Genomic DNA, 23460 nt, shown 5'->3' on the forward strand with positions numbered 1-23460 from the left:
AACCCGGTTATGGATAATCTTCCAGGCGAGTGTATTATCTACGTTTTGACGGCTATAGATAATATGTCTCATGCACTCTCTGGTCAGTCTTTTGATTGTTTTCTCCAGCAGAGTAAGATTCGTATTCCTTGTGGAATCGAATATCCATCCTTTAACAAGACTGCTTTTCTAGCCCTCTTCAGGATGTTGAGTGTTTTGGAACACAAACCAATTCACGTTTGGTCGGTCACCCGTTTCATACCTACAACCCGGTATCCGTGATGTTCCTTCCTGTTTGCTCACTGCTAGTGACCTTGTCCCCCAGTGAGATCCCCTGCAAGTGTGTAGCCTTGCCCAGGCATGTAGATGTCAGTATCCTGTCAGCACCTGCGTGTGTTGTTTCTTTGGTGTCGGTAAACACCATCTTTCGGTGATTCCCCAGTCATGCGTAGTGTCTGGTCTTCTTTGGTGTCGGTAAACACCATATTTCGGTGCTTTCCCAGTCATGCGTAGTGTCTGGTCTTCTTTGGTGTCGGTAAACACCATCTTTCGGTGCTTTCCCAGTCATGCGTAGTGTCTGGTCTTCTTTGGTGTCGGTAAACATCATTCTTCGATGTTCATAACGTCGTTTTTCTTCCCTAGTGAAGATTTCCTCCTCTCCGTTGGTGTCGATAAACGTCGAGTTTTTCCTATGCGTCCGTTGGCGTATAGTTGATATCTTTCCCCACAGGGTCGTCCCCAGTTGAATCTCCTCTCCGTTGGTGTCGATAAACGTCGAGTTTTTCCTAGTCGTCCGATGACGTCTAGTCGCTTATTCCCTACAGATCATTTGGTAATACCATATGGTTCCCCTCAGAGTTTCCTCCTCTCCGTTGGTGTCGATAAACGTCGAGTTTTTCCTATTCGTCTTATGACGTCTAGTTGTACCCTTCTTCATGCGGATTCACCTCTCCGTTGGTTTCGATAAACGTCGAGTTTTTCTCATTCGTCCGATGACGTCTGATTGTATACCCCGTTCCCAGTCATTCATTAATGTCTGGTTGATTCCCAGCCAGAATCCCCAGTAGACGTCCTATTCGGTTTCTGATTGTGGTGCCTTTCCCTCGTGAAGTGGCTTTCTCCTTCTCCGTTGGTGTCGATAAACGTCGAGCTTCTCCCTTTCGTCCGATGACGTCTGGTCGAGTCTTCCCAGTTCATCCGTCGTCCGTTGATGTCTGGTCTCCCTCTCCGTTGGTGTCGATAAACGTCGAGCTTCTCCCTTTCGTCCGTTAACGTCTGGTCGAGTCTTCCCAGTCATCCGATGATGTCTGGTCACCTCTCCGTTGGTCTTGGTAAACGTCGAGTTTTTCCTGGTCGTCCTCCAGTAGAGTTACCTCTCCGTTGGTTTTGGTAAACGTTGAGTTTTTCCCACCATGTCCGCTGACATGTGGTTGTATCTTTCCAGTTCATCCGTCATCCGTTGATGTCTGGTTACCTCTCCGTTGGTCTTGGTAAACGTCGAGTTTTTCCTAGTTGTCCGTTGGCATCTAGTTGTGATTCCGATTCCCATTCATCGTGTTGAGATGTCTGGATGTGACTATACCTTTGAGAAGAAGAAGAAACAAAAAAATCAAAATCCTCAGTAATAAGTATCAGATCCCGGTGGACGTTTCCATTGGTGATTCCCAGCAGTGTGAAAATTCTACGGTTCTTGGTATTCAATCCCTGTTTACCCTGAAAGTCTGACAGCCGTTGCTCTCATCCGTTCGGGTTCCCAGTTGATTGAATAGGGGCAGCTGTAGCACCTCAAATTTGCACCCTACCTTTTGTAAATTCATTTCACATTAGGTCATTAACATAACATAGTCAACTGCATAACATTGCATTGTCCATTTGCCCAAGTGCAAGCCCACTGACAAATTAGGTCAAACTGGTCAGGAGAATCAGTCAAACAAGCAAGCATGTGCTATTTCTATTGGAACAAAGCCCTATGGTTGATTTATCAAGTTCATATGGTCTAAAGATCATTGTGAAGTGGTTTGGCCAAAGATTGGATGATCAAAGCTCATCAGTCAAGCTGAATTTCAGCTGGAACTATAGAAAGTCAACTGTGGTCAACTGTGGTCAACTGTGCCTGATTTTATGAATTGGAAGGTGTGAGATGGTTTGAAAGGCCTCATTCATGTCCATATAGGTCTCATTTGACATATCAAAGACCAAGGTTGAAGAATTGGAGGTCAGACAAGAAGTTTCCTAAAATGGCAGGTGACCTGTAATTTCAGCTGCCCAAAATGGAAAGTTTTTCTCCCCAAAATCACTTCATCATACAAGCTTCAAATGGAATTTTGTCCAACATGAAAGTTGAAAATCTTGATCTCACCATTCCAAAAAGTCCAAGAACTTGAAATTCCCATGTGTGGTTGGCAAGATATGGTCCATTCATTTTCAGAAAATGCCCAAATTCAAAGTGCCATAACTTTCATATGGAATGGCCAATTTGGTTGATTTTTCTTTGAGCAAACCACATTTCATATGATCTCTCATGGTGCATAATCAAATTTCATCAAAAACTCTCATGGCAAAATGCCATTTTTTAAGTGAACACATTTGCATTTTTTAGCATGACATGGTGATTTTGAGAAATACATTGAATTTGCACATGAGACCTCTTCTAACACATTCCAAATGATATTTTTGACTTGTGAGAACTGGTTTTGAGCTGAAAAATGGACTGGTTTAAAAAAGGGCATATTGGACCTAACACATAAAAATGCACATTACACTAATCATTCTAATTTTGCTAATCATGATTAAATTTTGGATTAAGGAGAGGTGTATAGTCCTAATTGTAACTGTTTTTCAGGATCCTAATCACAATTCTCAGTTCCAAGATCAAAATTCTCAAATTCTCTCACTTTTCTCACAATTTCACATACACTATTTTTCATCATTTCATCAATAATTCATCAACATTCGTGCCATTTCTTTGTTGATTCAACATTTGCAGGTAATTTGCAAGAACTGTTTGGAGCAATTGGAGCCAAAATCGTGCTTAAACCATAACTGTCCAAGCTTGTTCAACCATGGCAAATTGAAGATTCAAGCACCTAGAGCATTGCTGAGCTACCAAAGTTGTTCCAATCATCTTCCTGAGCCATTTGCATCATCTGTTTCACACAAATTGGAGCTGGAACGCGCGAAATCTCCACTGCCATTATCATAAGGTTGGATCTCGACCTTAACGATTCTCCAAATTGTGATATGATTTGTGTAGATCCTTGATTGTAGAATGTAGTGCAATTTGTAGAATTAAGATTCATCAAGATTTGAGAGAGAAATCTTGATTTGAACTTTTGATGTCAAACCTTTTCTTGCTCGATCCGTCCAATACAGTAGGAATTAGGAAATTTCGTTTGCATATTGTTGATGTACGTACTCAGACGGTTCCAACCATATGCCATTTGTCCATTTTGGTTGAGAAATGCGCATAACCGTTTCTGGTGATGAAGAACGATGATGAAGCTCGCGATTTCTAGAAAATTCGCTGTTTGATCCTGCTTCCTGCGTTTCCAATTTGAACTCACGTTTCCCGCGCGCTTGGACGAATCGTGTGAAGCCACCGCATTAATTGAAACTGCGTCGTTTTGCCCTGGCCGTGCGTAATTGCAAAAATGCCACTCACTAATTAATTAATTCATTCCATAACTTAAATAATTATTCCATTATTTCAATTAACTTCTAAAATCCACAATTAATTCATCCCTAATCCAAATTGAATGGGACTTTTTTTGTTAATCTCCAAATTTTGTCTAGTTTTTTTTAGATATGGTAGTCAAAGTTGTGCCTGGAGAATTTTTGACTTTGCCTATTGATCTTGTTCATGTATGCATTTTGTGTATGTTTCACCATTTAATTCATAAAATGATCATGCATTATCCAAAATGAATGAAATTTCACATGCTTGTTTTTGACTCTCTTTTGGTGATTTTGATGTATAGTTTGTGAATTTTGGATTTATGGTTTGCAAGATATGATGTGTTCAAGTTGAGTGTGACAATGTGTGTCACACTATGTTATGTTGTATTCATGAATTTTGTTGCCATGCCTATGCTTTGCCAAATGCTCCCAATTTTTGCATGTGATATCATCTGTATGTCTAGTTTTGCCATGATTTTTTGTAGGAATTGTTGAACCATTTCCTATTTAATTGGGATTTTTGCTTGCTGTTTAGACATTTTAGGGTTTTGCTTGAGTGATTGCCTTAAATGTTATGTGAAATGCTCATACCTTATCACATGAAGATGAAATTTGATGGAGTGATTCCTAACATGTTTGAATTCACTTTGGCTTTGGTCCCATTCATTTCTTAGTTGTTCTCACTGTTTTGCATTTGATTGAAGTTGATGCTTATTTTGCTACCATGTGTTGGCTTGCTTGGATTTCTGTTGAGTTTATGATTTTCATTGACCTACTTCCTCTTGTCCAAATGGCATGAAAATTGATGTGTAGCTCATTGAATGTGTCCTGTTTAGGCTGGAATTTTTGTGGAATTTATTGAGCTGTTTAGGTATTTGTTTGAGTGTGATCATTCTATTTGCTCATATATGGTTCACAATTGCCTAGTTTGACTTAAATTGTGCATGAAATGAATTTGGTGCATAGTTTTGATATGAGACTAATTGGATTCTCTTTTTAATTGATTAATCTTGGTTTTGATCATGTTTCACTTGCTGTTTTGACTTTTTTCTTCCTTTTGACCCTAGGCTTGTCCTAGTGGTCTTGTATCTCATGTTTGAATGTGATTTTCAGGTTAAGAAGCAAAATACTTAAGGAGGTGGATTCACATTTGATTGAGTTGTCTCATTTGATATTGTAAACTAACTTGGTTTATGTTGTAGGATGCTTGGCTCCTTTGAGTTGACTTGCACTTTGGTGCATTGGAGTGTGTTTGTCTGTGTATAGCTAATTGTGAACCATTTGCTGTTTAATTCTGTGATTGGTATACTAATGATATTTGATTGATTTCAGGTACATTAGTTGCTAATATTGATTTGCTTTGCTTGATAAGAAATTTGCATTGAGGTAGACTCTCTTGTCTCCATGTAGTCTGGAAGACCTGGCCTGTTACTTGGCCAGGCACCTGTCTGAAGTCCTCCTTAAGAGGCGATGTTTGTGATTGTTTACTTTTGTCCCCAAGCAGGTAAAGACCTCTATGAGGCAATTGGCGGATATAAGAGATATGCAATCTATCTCCCGCTATTCTGTTGAGTCGTCCCTCTGCTCACACCACTGTGTTGACGCATTGAGGACAGTAACCCAAGATCTCGTACTGTTGTACAGTTGTGTCAGTGTCTTGAGTGTAGAAGGGTTCCCACATTCTGAACCCACACTCCTTTGTCTGAAGCTCTCCCTGGCCAGGGATAAGAGCTGTGAAGTCTAATCTTCACTCACCTTTCATCTAGCTTCACCTTGGCTCTCAATGTCAAGGTTAAGAGCTACCATTACCCCTGTACAGATGACTTGCTCTTGCAGTCTTACCCTTTAATTGAGCCTCACTTGTGTGTATATAGTGTGTGCTGCTTGTGAATGCTTGGTTTGCTATTGCTTGTGCTTTAGGATAGGCTTGCTTCCTGTGCAAGTTAGCTAGAAACCTTGACTTAGGGATGATTTTGCATGATAACATCTAGGCTCGAGTCGTAGTCTCCCTAGTTATGTCTCCCTCTGTTATCTGGTTAGGCTAGTCCTGTGTCCCTTCGTAGGGGAACTACGTCGCCCTGATCCTCATACCAGATGAGGTACGTAGGCAGGAGATGAGCAGATCTCTTCGGGCGTCTGTGTCTTTGTTTTGTGTTGTTGTGTGCTTGGAAGCTGATGTAAGTCCATCGAGTGGCATTCGGGTTCTAGTGTGGTTTTGTTTGGTTCGGATGCTGATGTAAGCCCAGTGATTGGCATTCAGGCTCCATGGAGCCTTCTTGTGTGTGTCTTGGTTCGGATGCTGATGTAAGTCCAGTGATTGACATTCAGGCTCCACGTTTGCCTTTGCCTGTGTTTGTTTGTGTGCGTGTTAGCCGAGCTACGAATGCTCTGATTCTCCTTCGTCCAAAGGAGATACGTATGCATAGGATGCGACATCCTAGCGAGCATGTGTCGTTTCCCCAGGTCCGAACTACTTTGACTCTGATGTCTATGCCTGATAGACTAAGTAGGCCCAGGATGCGATATCCTGCCGAGTCAGTCTTGTTTTCTTGTGTCTCTTTCAGCCTGTGTAGATGTTTATTTGAGCAGTGTTTTAGCAACCATTTTCCTTCCTATTGTGCGTGGATCCCGTCGAGTACGACGGATGCGCAGGGGTGCTAATACCTTCCCTTCGCATAACCGACTCCCGATCCCATTCTCTTTGGTCGCGAGACCATGCTTTTTCCAGGTTTACTCTGAGCGTTTCCTTTCCCTCTTTTGGGATAAATAACGCACGGTGGCGGCTCTGTTGTTCTTGTTTTCCCGCCGGTTTTTCGCATAATGCGACACTAATATGATCACACATGGTGTATATTTATATGCAAATAGGGAATATACAATAGGAAATAATATCAATTACAGTTATGACTAATTGAATATCAATCAATACTAATTGATTGATAACATATTCTTAATAGATGGCAATTCTCCTACATCTATTTCATAAACTTGAATCGATTTGAAACATAATATATAACATAGGATAACCTTTTATAGGCTAAGTTTCTTAAACATAAGTAAACTTCTAGTAACTTAAGCTATCTATTTCTTAATGCATTACAAAATAAAGGTTATTTAATGGATAAGAATGCTAAGTCATTTAAGGGATAAAAATATTAGGTTACTTAATGGATAAGAAACTTAAGTTGATATGAAGATGCTCTGTATGTCTTGGCTAACTTCTTACACATTTTAGAAGATACTTGATTTAATCTCCAACAGTTTTCAACACTTTCATGACAATCTGTTTTTGTTTTTACTTGAAAAAATCAGGCAAGAGTGCTTACACTTCACAATCTCTCAAACAACACAAACATCACTCTTCCCAACAACACTCTTCCCAGGACAATACAAAACAAAACCAAGAAAGAAAGAACGCGGGAGAAATAAAACAATAAAAAAGAACATAAATCCTTCAAATGGATTGGTCTTCATCAACTGGAGATAACTATAGCTGCAACTAAACCAACAAAAAGGGACACAAACATTGTTCCTTGAAGGCTAATCAAATTGATAGCACCAGAAGTAACCTTAGTTGTCTCACCCTGATCATCATCGGAAGATGAATCCTTAGCAGATTTAGGTGCTTTTGCTATAGTAGGAGCAGGAGCGAGAGCTTTAGGCTTAGAGAAATCCAGAGGAATAAGCACCTTATCAACATGATATATAGCAAGTGTCTTATCAGAATACACAATCCCTGTGAGTGTAGCATTAACAGACCCAGTTGAAATATTCACATTGTTTCCATAAGCTGTCACATTCATTTGATAACCAGAAGGACTATCACTTGCAAGAGTGAGCACTGGGTTACTCAGTGAATCAAAGTTTGAGCTTGAGACATAAACAGGAAGAACATGAAACTGTATCAGTTCTTTCTGTTGGCGTTCGCCGAGGGAATTGAAGTATCCGGCTTTGAGCTGGGAAAAAGCACCGTCATCGGGTGCAAGAATAGTTAAACCACCGGATTTTGTTGTCACTAGTTGTGCATTGATTTGGTTAATGATTTGTGTTGTTTTCAGCAACCGGATCAGTGTGTTGAATGATTTAGCTTTTCTTAGGATTTTGATAATGTCTTGACCGGACGAAGAATCGGAGGAGGGTGATTGAGGTAATGAAGGGACTAATGGTTTTGCCGGTGCTGTTGCTGGAGCAGGTGTGGCAGGGGCAGGTTTTGCTGGAGGTTTAGGTGCTGCTGCAGGTGATTGAGCTGAAGCAGTGATTAAGAAGATATGAACAGATAGTACTAAGAGGGAAAAGAAGATGATTTGCTTCATCTTCTTACTAGATAGGAATTCTGTTTAAAGAAATTTGTAAATGAGGTAAGATTTTGTTTGCTTGCTGTGTGGAAATGTAATGGAGTGAATTGCATTTATAGATGGTAATAGTGAGTGATAATTAGGTGCAAAGTTTGCAATAATAGTATTATGAGGGTATATCTTATCTGTCTTGTGAGATATTAAGGTGGTACATCAAGGAAAATAAAGGTGACTGAAAATGGAATTTGATTTTGCTGCTGTAGTGTGGCCACAAATCTTGCTTGAACATGAAGAAATCAGAAGTTGGTTGTGATCTGATACAGATGCACTTTAATACAGATAATAAACCAACCTTTTTTCATTAAGGTTAATTGATAGATGTGAAATCAAATCACGAAAAACACATTTAAGCCTGATGTAATTGTTTATATTATGGTGAATACTGTTATGAAGATGCTTAATTATTGTAGAAAGAATATTTTTTAGAATCGCCTATTTACGTATTGATGCGATCTAAACCGTCGAAATCAACTTGCTAACCTGCTAGATCTTGATATAATGGTCTAGATTGGTGACTTGATGAACAATAAATGAAAATAATCTAAATCAATAGTTTGACATTTTTCATCAAAAAATTTGCTAGGAAGGAAAAATATGCAAGATCTTATCACTAAAATGGAATTAATTACTACAACTACATTCTTACATTTACTTCATCTGATATATAAATGTAACTACCTGTTTTTATTTAGTTAAATGAGAGAAGAAAAAAAGCTCAACCCTGTAGGGCAATACAAATGAACTACTGAATGAACCTAACAAGATTCCCAAAACTACCTGGGAGATTTTGTGGAGAGACATTGCCCACATGAGATAAGATTCAACAATGCACGTGTTTTTCGGGTTCGTATTTTCAACCGCGACAGCTGCAAATTCAATTAAATACATCAACACAGTTCTCATAGTATATAATAATACTACAAAATAGACAATAAAATTTAGAGTCATAAGAAAACAAATCACCTTCCGACGAGTTGCTCTAGATGCTTTCCAGCCTAGCAAGCTCCTTGATCTTGGCTCCAGTCTCCTACAGGGTGAATAATTTTAAAAATCAATAGATATACATTACTGCATTCGTGAAATGGGATTACGTTGAAATGAAGGAGGATGGAATGACAACATACAGATTCTCTTGTTCGAGCTTTTCAGCAATAGAAACTGCTTTACGTTTTGACCATCCACTTCGTTGACTTTCTGCTTGCTGGATTACATGAGCAAGAGATACCTTACTTCTTACAAGACTTCGACTTTGACTATGTGACACAACAATCGGTGTTTTTTGAGACGTCGACACTTGTCCCATACCCTGCTGCCCAATATTCTTGTGCTCCATATGAGAGGCTTCTTCATCTTCTTCTTCTTCTACAATTTCACCCCTTCTCTTTTCAGTGCCAATTTCAATTAAGTCTCGTATTTGAGATGAACCATCATTCATAGCAGGCAATACAAGAGGCAAGCCTGCATCTTTATTTGATTCACATCTAATTTCTATGGTTACAGAAGATCCAAGGACAGATTCAAATGCTTGTAAGATGTGACCAGTGAACTTCTCAGCCGTAGATTTTGAAAGTTGAGAGTTAAACATTAGTTGCACAGTTGGAGCTGAACAATAAAGGATTACACTACCATTAGAATTTTACTAAATCGCTACAAAAAAAAATCTTAGTTGCGGTGTTTAAATAAAAATAGTGAAGATATGATCATGTTCACCTGCCCCAAAACTAATGAAGATCAGCTTTCCTGCTTTATACAAAAACTCTTTGAGACCAGGATAGTTAATCCTCTCTAGCACCTCTAACCATATGTCTTCGATTTCTTTGCGGCTTCTATCCAAATTCTGCCTTTCATTTATCTTAGTCTTGTCAGTGGAATGTGAACAAGTATGTTGAGGAGCAAAACCAGAGACGCTATGTCTTCTATCTGTTGAGTTTCCAGCATTAGAATTTTCCATTCTAGCATCCATTGATAATCGTCTTGTTCTGTTAGGAATTTCAACAGGTTTACCAGTGTTTCTAGTAGTACCTTCTTTCACATTTCCATTATTTAGAGCAAAGGGACTATGGTGGAAACTATTATCAGATGAAGTCGGCAGCCCATACTGCTGGTCAGGAGCAAGTTGAAGCAACGCAGCTGTCAACCAGGTTAGCTTGTCATTAGACATTCTTAACTGCTTCTCCGCCTCAGATAAAGTTTTCAAAGCTTGACGAAGCTTTTCCATGTCTTCTTTGGACACTGAGACAGAAATCATTATCATAAATTTGTGAAAGGAAAATTAAAAAATGTATCATCAATAATGAAACCAAATTAAGGCTCTCCAGTCTCTACATTGACAGAAATATAAAGCCGTAAGGTTTAAAATCTTTGTAGTACCAACACCTCTGAAAAATTAGTAAGTTACTTATCTCTAAAAAAGAGGGTTTTGACTCACATGGTTGTCTTCGGAAGAACTTCCTTCTTCGCCTTTCTTTAGCGAAATCATAGGTCCCAGCAAGTATGTCTGTAATTACTGTAGCAAGCTGTGACATCAAAGCTAATGGTTCAACTCCTGCTTCCATTATCACTCTCAAATTTTTTACAGTGTTTACCGTGTCCGCAGATAATGCCAAATCAAGCAGATCCACCAACTTTTCATCAGAGATAAGTCCTACCTGAAGAAACGATTTTTAGCAATATTAGCAGCAATTTACAACAGAATCTAGTGAAAGAAGTATCGACAAAAGAAACAGATCAAAACTAAACAACTTACCAATTCTTGAACAAGAGGAACGGAAATTCTTTGCCCAAGCAAACTAAGCTGTTCAAGTGTCATCTCAGCGTCTCTCAAGGATCCGTCAGACCTTGATGCGATGAGTTTAAGGGCATCCTTATCAATATCGAGACCTTCTTTGGTTGCAATCCACTGCAGTGTATTTACAATATCCGAATCCTTCAACTTTGGGAAAAAGAATTTTTGACACCTGGATATTATTATATGAGGCAAGACATCAAGACTAGTACTGACAAGGATAAAAACCACACGTCTAGGTGCTCGATCAATGATCTTGGATATAGCGTTCCAACAATCAGCCGATAGAGTATCACAATCATCGAAAATAAACACTCTGTACTGCGATGGAAGCTGGGAAACAGTCATATTATCGAGTAGATCCATGATGTTCTCAAAGTCAAAATTACTGACTGGACCAACTTCCCTTATATTTCTACTCTTTCCCATATCATGTGCTATGCAATAATTGCAAAAGCCACAAGGTTTTGGGTGTTCTATCGAACTGCAATTCAAAGCTCTTGCAAATATGCGAGCACAGGAAGTTTTTCCGGTGCCATGGGGACCATAAAACACATACAGCAATCCAACTTTCCGTCTCATCACAGCATTCGAAAGAGCTTGTGCCACTAAATTCTGTCCAACCATATCTCTGAAGGTTCGTGGAATATACTTTTGTGTTAAACTTTGGTGTCTACTATGATGATTCCGTCTCAACTTATTATGTTGGCTACCAGATCTAGCTTCAGAAGCAAGATCAGAATCGATATCTTGCTTCAATAAATTGTCACCATAAATACATAGTTCGCCTGAATAACCACGACCCCAACAAGCATTTTCCGTGCTTCCATGAGATCCAGATGCGTCAACTAGTAAAGGCAGTGCCTCTGCTTCAGAGTTAGTACATGAGCTAGAGCCGTCAGCTGCCACAGGCATCACAGAAATATTTCTTCCATTTGAAGCTAAAGATGTCCCTTTCTTTAACCTTGAGTCAGATAAACCACAGGACAAACTTCTTCCAGCAATGTCAAGGAAAGATTTACCTCTATGATGAATTCTAGACCAATTCCAAGGCATTCCACACCCATTTTTTGGTGCTCTAGTAACATTATCATTTGCATAATCATTGACCTCCTCCGAGTGATATTTCTGGTGAGCTGAACCCTCAGCTAATGAGTTTGAAGCCACGGACAATTCATTCTCGGCTCCAATATCTCTTGACGTTGTAGCAACCCGAGCTCTTCTCGCACTTCGGAATTTACGCCTTTTTGTCCTATTCATTCCATTTCCATGACTGCGCATGCTGGCTTGTTGTGCCTCAACAATTTTCTCTTGTGTTGGAAACCTTGCCCGAAAATGAATGTTTGATGATGCCAAATCATCACTATCCAAAGGAACATCATTCAGCTGTTCAGAAAGAGTCTTAACTTGAACTTCTCGAACATTCTTTCCCCGCTGTCTACTCTTTCTCTCTAAAGATTGAGAATGCCTCGAAACAATATCTTCAGCCAAACTTTTGCCGGCCTCATGAAGAAGTTGCTCTTGACCGATACCTTCCAAATAATCAGGTCTATTACTCTTCCGGCCAGATTCTTCCCTCCCAACTCTCCTTCCATCCCCGATTCCGCTCCTACTACTTCGCTCACTAGTTGCCGCCGGCACTGCATGGTTACTCCTACTAGCCTCACCTGGAGCAACCCTTGATGTACCTTTACTCACCAAAGGTGGCGAGTTTCTGATTCCAGACGGTTTCCTACCTTCCTTCCGACTATCAACACCTACCGACCTTCTCCCCCCTTGATTCACAGCATCATTTTCTGCCCTTTTGAAAAGCAAGTCAACCACAGAAGGAGAATGCCATGACGGAGGACTCGCAGAAGGATCCCGAAGAGAACGCGATCTTTGAAGCACAACAAGGTCTCTCATTATAGACCTATCAGCAAGTATTGGACTGTTTTTATGCATATGGTTCTTCAAGTGAATACAATTTGTTAAATGAATATGGTTGCGTAAATGATCACTAATATCACCATTAGCATCTTTGAGTACCCTATTCCGAATAGCCCTAGTCATTATCAGAACACCAACCCTACTGACACCATAATTTCCTCTAAATTAATGAAACAAATCAGAAAATATCTCTTTTTTTTCTTGTAACTACTCCAACACAGTACTTCACAATTATGGTAATAACAACAAATAATAATAAAATGTTCAATTCAGAACACCTATTAATTACTCACAAAAGGTAAACACCGACTCTCATGGTCAATTATCCCATTAAACCAAAGAAACTCCAAAAAGAAACGAACTTTATGGACCAAACTAGACTGATGCTTGAGCTTCTGCTACTAGTCTCAAACAAGACACCGTTTTGAAGTTAAAGACCCCATTATTTCAAAGCTCAAGTGTAATTGAAGTAGCTAAAAGGTTTGACAAAATGGAAAGAGAGATAATGAAGAATCATGAAGTAAGTAACAACATCAATGGTAAAAAGGACATTAAAAATAAGTGAGAGAGAACTAAGAAACAATGAGTATAACAGACAAAAGGTAGTTGAAGGCAAAAACAGTTGAATCAGGTGAATCACAGAAGAAAAAAAGAAAAGGTGGTACCGTTAGTAGTAATTACAAGAACCAGATCTCTGAGTTTCAACAAGGTTCACATGCAGTTCACGAGGAGAGAAAACGATAGTTGAAGTTCAAAAAACCATGTCTGGTTAGAGAGAGAAAGAAGAGAGAGAAAGGGGGTGGTGAGGTGAGGGTGAAGGGGGTTATGGGGTTGTAAGATCCGTTGTTGTTTGAGACATAATTTTGGGTACAGAGAACACACTGCCAATAAAGCGGTGTGTCCATATGCCAAGCATGCAAATAGTAAAATTATATTATTTTTTTAATTAGTACTATTTCATTTCCTTTTTCTATAAAAAATAAAATGGGTAGTTGAATATTTTGACTGTTTTTTAGTACACTCTCACGTGGATAGAGGTATAACGATGGGGGATTCCGTTTTGAAAAGGAAAATAAAAATTAATTAATTTAATCTACTTTTTCAAAAAAAAATTAGGAAATTTTAAATAAATCAAATTGGTGAAAAACATGTTTATTTTAATAGTTTAATTGGATTAATTTTTTTTAAATATACAAAAAAAAGTTAACTTTTTTCAAAGAAAGATAGATGTGAACGAAAATAAGAAAAATTATATATAATAATAAAAAATATAGAATTCTAATGTTTATAAAAATAATATTGATACAAGTAATTTTAAAATATCATAGAGAAAACACGAATTCAAAACTATAATTTTTTAATTTTTTATGTAAATTTTGTTGTTTGACTCTAGAAAAAAATTATAAATACAAAAATATATTTTATTTTACCATACAAAATATTATAAAATATTTATAATATTCTAATTTATACTAAAAGATATTTTAAATTAATATATAAAATATTATAAGATTTAATAATATTCTTAAATACATATTTATTTGGTGGATTAGATATTTTAACAAATATTTTTTTAATTGAGTTAAAATATATCAAGGGTTAATTGAGGTTCATCACTCGTTAACAATATTTTTTATAACATTTTTCTTATTATTTATATTTTATAAGTAAATTATTGATATTTAAAAATTAATAAATTAAAATATATATTTATAAAAATATATATATTAATTAAATAAATATAAATTATTGAATCAAAAGTTCAGTTCCTAATGATAATATTTATTTATATTTTAATATAAATAAATTATTGATATTTATAAATTAATCATTTTTAAAAAATAATATTAATTAAATTAATAATATATTTATTTTGAAATATAATGATAATAATAGCTTTTTTTCATTTTATTAAATTAAAAATAAGATGAAAAAAACCTTTTAAAAAAATGTAAACAATTAGTTAGTTAACAATTGGGTGTTTGTGGATTTTGAATTGTGAGGGGGGCCAATGAAACCCGTCCCGTTGAAATTCTATGTTGTTCTTTGTTTTGTAGTTGTACATTATTTTTTTCATGCTTTTTATATTAGAGTAGACTATTTCAAACACGTTCTAAATATTATACCAGTTTAAGAAAAGGTTTTCTATTTTATTTTTTTAATTTATGTTAATTTTTTTTTGAACAAAATGTTATCAACTCTAATGATATAAATAATTGTGTGTATTGTTTGAAAATAATGAAAATGTTAAATATATTGCTTTTAAAAGTAATTACTTTTAACTAGTATTTTATCTTATTTTCCTTATAATTATTTATTATAAGAGTTTCGTATCTTACTATTTAAAAAAAATACATATATATTTTAAAAAGTAAAATAAATAAATAAAATTCAGAAGTTTTTTTAGAAGAAGGTGTCAAATTTTGGTCAATTGAAACCATGACATCACATCAAAACCTAACGGTGTTATATACCTTCAATGTTGCCTATGAATGCTATGAATGAAATAATTAGGAATGGGAAAAAGATATATTAAGTCACGGTCTCTTAACTTGATACCCAACAACAACTTTAAACAATATTCATTATAGGCATCATCAAATTATAAAGTTGTTTACTTCTGAAAAAGAAATAAGTTTTGAGTAAAAAATAACAAGTAAGTGAAGTTGGGGCTAGCCACAATTCTTTTTAAAACTCTTTCTATTATAATTTTGAGAAATTAGTAAGGGTAGCTTCTTGCTCATTGTAATTTTCTACTATGATTTCTTTCATCCCCAAGCATAAGCTTAGTTGAATGAGAATTAGTCAAATTAAAAATAGTTGAACTTAAGAATTTTTTTCGAGTCTATAAAAGTTTGCGAATATCATAAAATACTAAAATCATTTAAAATTTAGTGAAATTTTACTAATATCACCATCAACCAAAATTATTATTTACACCGAGTCACATTTTTAAAAAAAAGTGTGTGTATGTATATATGGATAGAGGAAATGGAGATTGTTGCAAAAGAAAGATAAACCAATTAAATATAGATACAGTGAACTTCCATCAAGAAGGATCAATTATAGATGCAGTGAACTCTCATCAAGAAGGATCTGTGCAATATCACAGTATAAAGACGAGGAAGTCTATATGATATTTTAGTCATTAAAACTATTATTGTTGCCTATAAAGCGGTAGTTCATTTGGGTCAAATGATTCTAAAATGGAGGTTGTGTTTACATGCTTTGACCTTGGCTTGGTGTTCATCTTCTAGTATTGTTATGGCTACTTTGTCTCCTTTGATGATCGGTTAAGGGAGTTACGGAGAAAGGATATCGTTGACGTTGTTCACCGCCTCTGTAAAGGTTTTTTCCGCATCTGACACTGTCGAAGGAGGTTTTCAAGCTTTCATGGTAGATGTTTAGAGGCAAGACCAAGGAATGATAACATGATGATCATCGGTTGTGGTAGTTATAGTGGTCGGCATGGAATAGGTATGAAGGGGGAGGGTCTGTGAACAATGGCGCTAAGTTTCCAAATCGCTAGAGGTTTGAACAATGTTTTTCATTTTTCTCTTTTGTTCCAATTTTATTGTATAAGTTCTTATGAAGTCTAAGTTTTTAATTAATTTTTTAAAAACCTAAACATCAATGACCTAGGTATATGCATTTCCTAGATCTAGCATCAAATTTGGTTATGTATCTTTTAGAACTAAAGGCATAACCTAAACAACAAAACACATTTATAGTAGAGTAATTAGGTAAATAATCATAAAGATTGGTAAAAGGAGTTTTATACTTCAAAAGTTTAGAGGGGGAGCTTGTTAATGATGAAAACAGCATGTGATGTGGCATGATCCCAAAATTTAGTAAGTTAGCTTGAAAAAGTAGGGCATGTGCAACACCTAAAAAATGTTGGTGTTTCTTATCAACTATGTCATTTTATTGGGTGTGTCCACGCATGAGGTATGATGATGGATAACATGATTCATGTAAAAGTCTTTTAAAACAAATCCAAATCCATTATAAGACCTTATGATTTTGACATCAACTTGAAACTGAATTTTAACAAGATGAACAAAAGATCTTAACAAGGTTATGGGCTTCATATTTAAGCCTCACTAGTAGATCAAACAGAATATATTGTGATCATCAACAATAAGAAAAGATCTATGACCTAACATGTTGGAAAAATGTAAATGTCCATAAATATCCATGTGTATTATGTCAAAATATTTTTTAGATGAAGTAATTTTTAGGAAGAGGAAGACAATTTTGTTTAGCATAAAACAAGAATCACATAGTAAAACATGTTTAGAGAATTCATTTAGGGGACAAATCTTATTGATGTAAATAATAGTATCATGAAGTGGTGCCCAAAATGATTATGACAGGTATTAGAGGTGTATATTTTTTGGGTCCTAGAATTGCTAATAAAGCTAACACATTTATCATTATGACTAGAAGAGAATATGAGCAAATATAACCTTAGATGTATCTCATATGTATCAATCATCTTTAGAGGATTGTTCCCCTATATTATATATGTTATAGAGTTAAAGTAGACATAGAAGCTAATAGATTGAGATAGTTCAGGGATGTATATAAGATTGATATAAAATTCAGGTATAAACATAACATTAGTAAGATAGAAATCAAGGGTAAAGTCGATTGTGCCAGAATGATCAGTGATTATAGTGGAACCATTAGGTAGCTTTATGTAAATGGTTGGGACTTGAACTAAATGTTAGAATAAATATTTATAATGGCGCACATGATATGTGGCCCTGGTGTCAAGAATCCACGTGTTGCTAACATTTGAAGATTGTATGGTGTGAGGAATACCTGACGAAAAATTTAGGGATGTGTGAAGATGATGCACATTGAATAAATTTGGATGAGGAGACTATTGTAGCATATCCAACATTATCTTTTATTGATCATTAGTGAAAGTAATGTTCCCCATTTCAACAAATTGATCATCAAGGTTGTATTACCAATTATCTTTTCTTATGTCATAAGAATCAATAGACCGAGTAAGATTCTCTTTCTTGACATATAGAGGAAAACCATAATTTTTTTAGCACACTTTGATTGTATGGCCTTGCTTGTGGCAGTAGGTACTTGCTTCAAACTTTGATTCTGCTTCCACAACCATAAAAGTTCCTATCGATGTTGTAATCATTGGGACGAGGATGATTGGTTGGTTTGGTAAAGATAGATACCAAATTGTCTTCTTCAACTGGTCTTGGATGTATTATTGTTCTTGTTGGATTAACATGGACAAAACTTTGTTGATATGGGGAAGGAGTTCACCGACATGATTTGAGAGAAAATATTTCTTCAAGAAGGTTGAAAATATAGAAGACATCTCATTGGTGGTATTGTTCTCAAAGTTCCTACCATATCTTATGTGATGTATCCATCCAAATTACGCTTTGAGAGATTTAAACATGAATAGAGTTCGTCATCCATGCCATGACCATAGTACTGCATATGTCCCAAACTATCACTACTACAAAAAGAACCTTTTACCACGGTTAGGAGAATAATTTCACCACGAAGGATGGCACGTGGTAACGAAGTGTATGGTAGTGTATGCACTTTTTACTACCACGGGTCGGTGCCCGTCATAAAAACTCAGTAGCTCGTAATATATCAATATGAGTGTAGAAATTAACTGTAGTAAACGTAGAGGTCAGAGATTCGATACCCAACATCGGCATTTTGAGATATTTTTTAACATTTCACGACGGTTGAACGTTCCAATCGTAGTGAAAGACTTAGCGTACATGAACTAGTAAAAAAGAAAGTGTTGATTGAAGAACTACAAACATTAAACCAAATTTTAATTGTTAAAGAGCAAGATACGAATAACGGGCTAAAGAAAGCTCATAAAATATTGATCAGTGTAAGTTGTTTTCTGACATAATCTTTCTTTTTCGTATTATTATTTTTTAATTCAATTTGAAAGGTTAAATATTCAATAAAGGGTTGGTAAAACATTCAAATCACACATGATATAATAAACTCATCTTCTATGACATGTTGACTGAATGAAATGATAGCGGTAATGGACAAGTAATAACATTAACAAAAACATAAACAATAGCATACTTATACAAACACATCATACAATAATAAAAGCAACAACATTTTTCAAACATACCGCAACAACAACATTTATCAACATACCTCAATAAAAACATCTAAACTAAAACAAACAACAATATTTATCAACAAAATACAATAATTTATCTTAACAAAACAACAACATACCTCAACAAAAAAATCAACTTACCTTAACACAAACAATAATATTTATGAACAAAATTACAAACTTACCTTAACAACATACCAACATACCTCAAAAAAATATCAACATACTTGAAAAATAACATCTACAATAACACAAACAACAATATTTATCAACAAAAACAAAACTTAAATTAACATAAACAACAACTTACTTTAACAAAAAAACAACATACCATATGTTTTACGCTTTACTTATCTCAACAAAAACAACAATATAAAACCTATAATACCATCTTAACAACAAGAAAACAATAAACTCTATGTTGGATGAAGGCAAATGTGTGACATAGCTTTTGAACAAGAAAAATAAGAAAAATATGACTAATATTTCGAACAACAAAAACATGATATCAAAACTCATAAAATGTTATACGTACGTACCTTTCCTTGAAAAGACTCGTGAAAAATAAAGACAAAGATATGAGCTAGCTACTTATTTTATGACACATCTCCTTGATTCGTACTAGTTGGAGAAGTTATGTTGGAGTTTTGTAAAGTTATGATGGAGTTTTAAGAGATTGGGATAAGGCGGGAGAATTTAGGGTTTCACTTTCAGCACAGTTTGTTCTTAAGTGAATTAAGTTAACTTATATAGGTAATATATTTTACAATGGTTGACAAAATGAACCGTAGTGAATTGTCCTAATATTTCACTATGGCTTATGATATGGGTCATGGTAAAAAGTGTTTAATTTTTATTTTAAAAAAGAAATTAATGTAACACACTATTTTTCTAACGAAAAAACATAAAATTGCAGGTGTTGGGATTCAAAGCGTATCACTTTTAATATATCACAACAATTGTTAATTTTGACTATGGTTATATGTGATTTAAAAATAAAATTAAAATGAAATGTTCCTAATGAACATATATTACTTGGTTGATTATGTGTCCGTAGTAAGAAATGATTACGAAATATCCTTTTTGTAGTAGTGTATTGAGAGTCGACTAAAGTCATCTAGGCGAATTGGGGTTCCATCATGAAACCATAATTTATTCTTCAATCTCATGGCCACCATGATGACCATGAGTGATAGTTAAAGTTGTTGAGAGAATGAGAGACGATGGTGTGGTCGCAATTATCACTTGGATGCATGAATTATGGATCAAGCATGCCAATTTGGTATTTACATATGGGGTTTATTTTAGTGATGGTTGTGATGGTGATATTTTGTGACGGAGATGATGGTGTATGATTCAGTGGTTTATGGCTCGATGATGACATCAAAGGTAACCATCGACAGAGAATGAAGGTTTAGAGAGAGAGAGAGAGAGAGAAAGAGAGAGAGGAAATTGGGAAAATGAAGAAAATATATTTTGTTGAAAGGTGATATACCAATTTATCCAAAGAAATCCATTTGGCCAATCAAAATTAGATACATGTATAAAGTGATAAGATTTAAAATTTATTCCATAAGCAAAAGAGTATTACATCCCCCGTTATTGATGTCATCAACCTGTCCATCTCTTCAAAAATAATATCAATCCCATATCTCTTTTCTCCTTCAAGGAATTTCGTGTTATTCTTCATGAAGTCTCATAAATGTCTAGAGCTTGATGGTTTAAACCTAATTTTATATATAAAAACACCGCCTGTTATATGGACATAAAATCTTTCACGGTTGTTGTAACTGGTTAGTGACATGTATCTTTCCTTCCACTTTTAATTTGACTAACATTACTCATATTCCTAAAGTTTATGAGAAACACATATGAGAATCAATCACTTCATTAATGTGTTTAATGTGATATACAAATTAGTTTCTAAAGTCCCTTCTAGTGGGTTGAAACTTGTTTTGAGGAAGTGCATATCTATAAACCAAACAACTTTTCTACCATATAGATCTATCTTGGATAATGTCATGGCCTCTATAAATATTATTCTTTACATGAGACTCATAATCAAAGGGCAGGTTGGTGATATTGATCTCGAGATTGATACTAGTAAGTTGTGTGATCGTATAGACTAAGATTATTATCATGGTGTGATGCCCAAAATAGGATTCTCGATTGAATTAATTTATTGAATTATGTTATGTGCTTAATTTGTTTATAATTCTTTATCGCAAATCATAGTATTATGGGACCCATTACATCTATTATCGTGGAGTCAATATTTGTCGCAGTACACCCATTATCTATCACATGTTATTTGCATATGGATTTTTTTTCAAGGCTAACAGTCATGAATTCATGACCATGAGAAATATTCTTAAAACGAATGAGGAATCATCTGGTCAAGTGATAAACTACTAAAAGTTTGAGATTTTTTGCAGTCACAATACTACACAACATGACAAAGATACCATCAGTAGCGTTATTGATGCTCCGTTACATGAAAGTACTTAGGACGACCATCCAATATCAATAAGAGAAAGAAGGAATTTTTTGAGCTTCATCAAGGAAAGTGTGTGGAAAAAATTAACCGGTGGAGTAGAAAATGTGTCTCAAATACAAATAGATAAATTTTCATCAAATTAGTGCTCTAATTGATTCCAACTTACTTCATGAGCACTTTTGTGTTGTCTTTCTCTCTGATTAATGATATTGAGAAGATAATGAATTTAGGATCTCAAACGAATTGGTTACATTAGCCATCACATAACAAATTCTATATGCCTAAGAATGATGAGTGTATGAGCTTTACAAATCTTACATATTTAAATATTACTTTACTTGGTAAGCATGGATGAAATATACTAATATATCATAACACTCTTATCTCTAGCTTATTCAAAGTGCGCTACTTTCTGCATGTTGACTTTTTCACTTTGAGATTGAGACATAATCCTAGTTTTGTGTGTAGTATTTATAATGCAAAATTTATATTAAAAGAAAGAAGTAGATGATGCATATAACACTGTTTAAATATTAATGTTTTGAATGAGAAATAGCCTAGTGAAGAATGTACTTTTATCCTAATTCCTCATTAACTTAATGCTCACAATAAACTTTGTGTGGCTGACATCTCATTACCACATAATAAGAGGTGGAACTCTCAGTTGATAAGCATAATCTTTTATCCAATTAGAGGATGGAAATTTCATAATACATCATTATTTGACTTAGTTATAAGAGATAGATGGGTATTAAAATCATAGACCGATGAGGATTATTCGATTAGAAGATCCTATAGATTGTGTACCAATGAGTTTATTGACACAACTTTCCTCAGACGCCCTAGACCTTGGCACCTTATATGGAAAATTCAAACACCACCAAAGGTTCAAAACATGATATGAATAATGGATATAAACTGCATCCCTCCCTGACATAAACTTCAAAATAAAAGGTATAACTTGTCCTAATAACCATGTTTTATGTGATATTGTATCAAAGATTCCTTTTCATGTCTTTCTAAATTGTCCCAACATTCAAAATATTTTGTGTCAAAACCCCATTTATTCTATTATTTATGGCATATGAAGTAATATGGTCAGTGCTTCAATGACCTTTTTAAACATCATTCAAAATTTGTCTCGTGATAATTGTTCTTTTTTTGCCACGGTTATTTGGAGGCAAAGAAACAACAATATCTGGAACAATGTTATCGAACAACAAAAGACAAATATTTATAGAATTGCTAAGTTATTCCAGTCTTGACAAGATTCTTAGTAAATCAAAACAACACCTCCTCAATCTAATCAAACTACTTCCCGTGACAAATGGAGTAAGCCTTTAGCCATCAACAAGCAAATTTGAATGTTTCTTTTTTGTCTACAAGCAACTGATTGGAAATTGGTGTTTGTATTAGAGATCGTAAAATGCTTTTGTGTTAACTAAAACTAAATGGATCATTCATATTTGTGATGTACGAGTATGGGTGACAAAACGGGCTATATCCGTTCGGGATGCCCGTTTTGCCCAAACTTTAGTGTGGAGCAGACCAAGGGTTTAAGCCATCATCCTCTAATGTGTCTGCCCCGCCCCGCCTCATTTTCTTTTTGTGTGGGCTTTTACGCGCATAGACATTAACATAAATTTTGTATTCTTAGACTTAAAATATGCAGTGCCCGTGTACCCGTCCCGCTCACACTTTTAGTACGGGGCAAAACATAACTTTAGTCCCACACCCTCAAGTATGTCCGCCCACCCCACTCTCACTTTTAGTGCGGGGTTGAACAAAATTTTAGTCCCGCACCCTCAAGTATGTCCTATAACATCCTAAACCCCGCACATAATTATCAAAGAATTTAGTCAACAAAATACAACCACTTAAGGTGTCACACATAACAAACACGACATGATCCATAACACGGGTTACAACAAAAAAATTTAATGCATACATTTGCACATAGGATGTTTATACGACATCAATTAATCTGATTTGTACTTGAGATATTTACACGACATCCAACTTATTTGGCATCATCGCAGCGGAATCATAAATAAAGCAATTAAAAACCATACATCACTCATATCACTTAGTCTCATAA

At 35.4% G+C, this 23460-nt stretch overlaps 2 protein-coding genes across 3 annotated transcripts; both read right to left on the bottom strand.

The window, feature by feature from the left end:
- Positions 1 to 6838: 6838 nt before the first annotated feature.
- LOC127080521 (fasciclin-like arabinogalactan protein 12) lies at positions 6839 to 8452 on the bottom strand. Its single transcript, XM_051020844.1, has one exon. The coding sequence runs from the start codon at positions 7965 to 7967 to the stop codon at positions 7128 to 7130; it is 840 nt and encodes a 279-aa protein (XP_050876801.1). The 5' UTR covers positions 7968 to 8452; the 3' UTR covers positions 6839 to 7127.
- Positions 8453 to 8592: 140 nt separating this feature from the next.
- Positions 8593 to 13617, bottom strand: LOC127080511 (protein STICHEL-like 3). Of its 2 annotated transcripts, XM_051020834.1 has the most exons (7): positions 10756 to 13617; positions 10438 to 10657; positions 10032 to 10241; positions 9720 to 9929; positions 9134 to 9611; positions 8973 to 9036; positions 8593 to 8875 (listed from the first exon to the last, which is right to left on the bottom strand). In XM_051020834.1, the coding sequence occupies exons 1-7, from the start codon at positions 12844 to 12846 to the stop codon at positions 8783 to 8785; spliced, it is 3366 nt and encodes a 1121-aa protein (XP_050876791.1). In that variant the 5' UTR covers positions 12847 to 13617; the 3' UTR covers positions 8593 to 8782. The 2 variants fall into 2 exon arrangements, with proteins under 2 accessions (XP_050876791.1, XP_050876781.1); XM_051020824.1 differs by having other exon boundaries at positions 9720 to 10241.
- Between the last annotated feature and the right edge of the window lie 9843 nt (positions 13618 to 23460).

This window comes from Lathyrus oleraceus, chromosome 1 (assembly GCF_024323335.1).
Source record: "Lathyrus oleraceus cultivar Zhongwan6 chromosome 1, CAAS_Psat_ZW6_1.0, whole genome shotgun sequence".
NCBI classification, from domain to species: domain Eukaryota; kingdom Viridiplantae; phylum Streptophyta; class Magnoliopsida; order Fabales; family Fabaceae; genus Lathyrus; species Lathyrus oleraceus.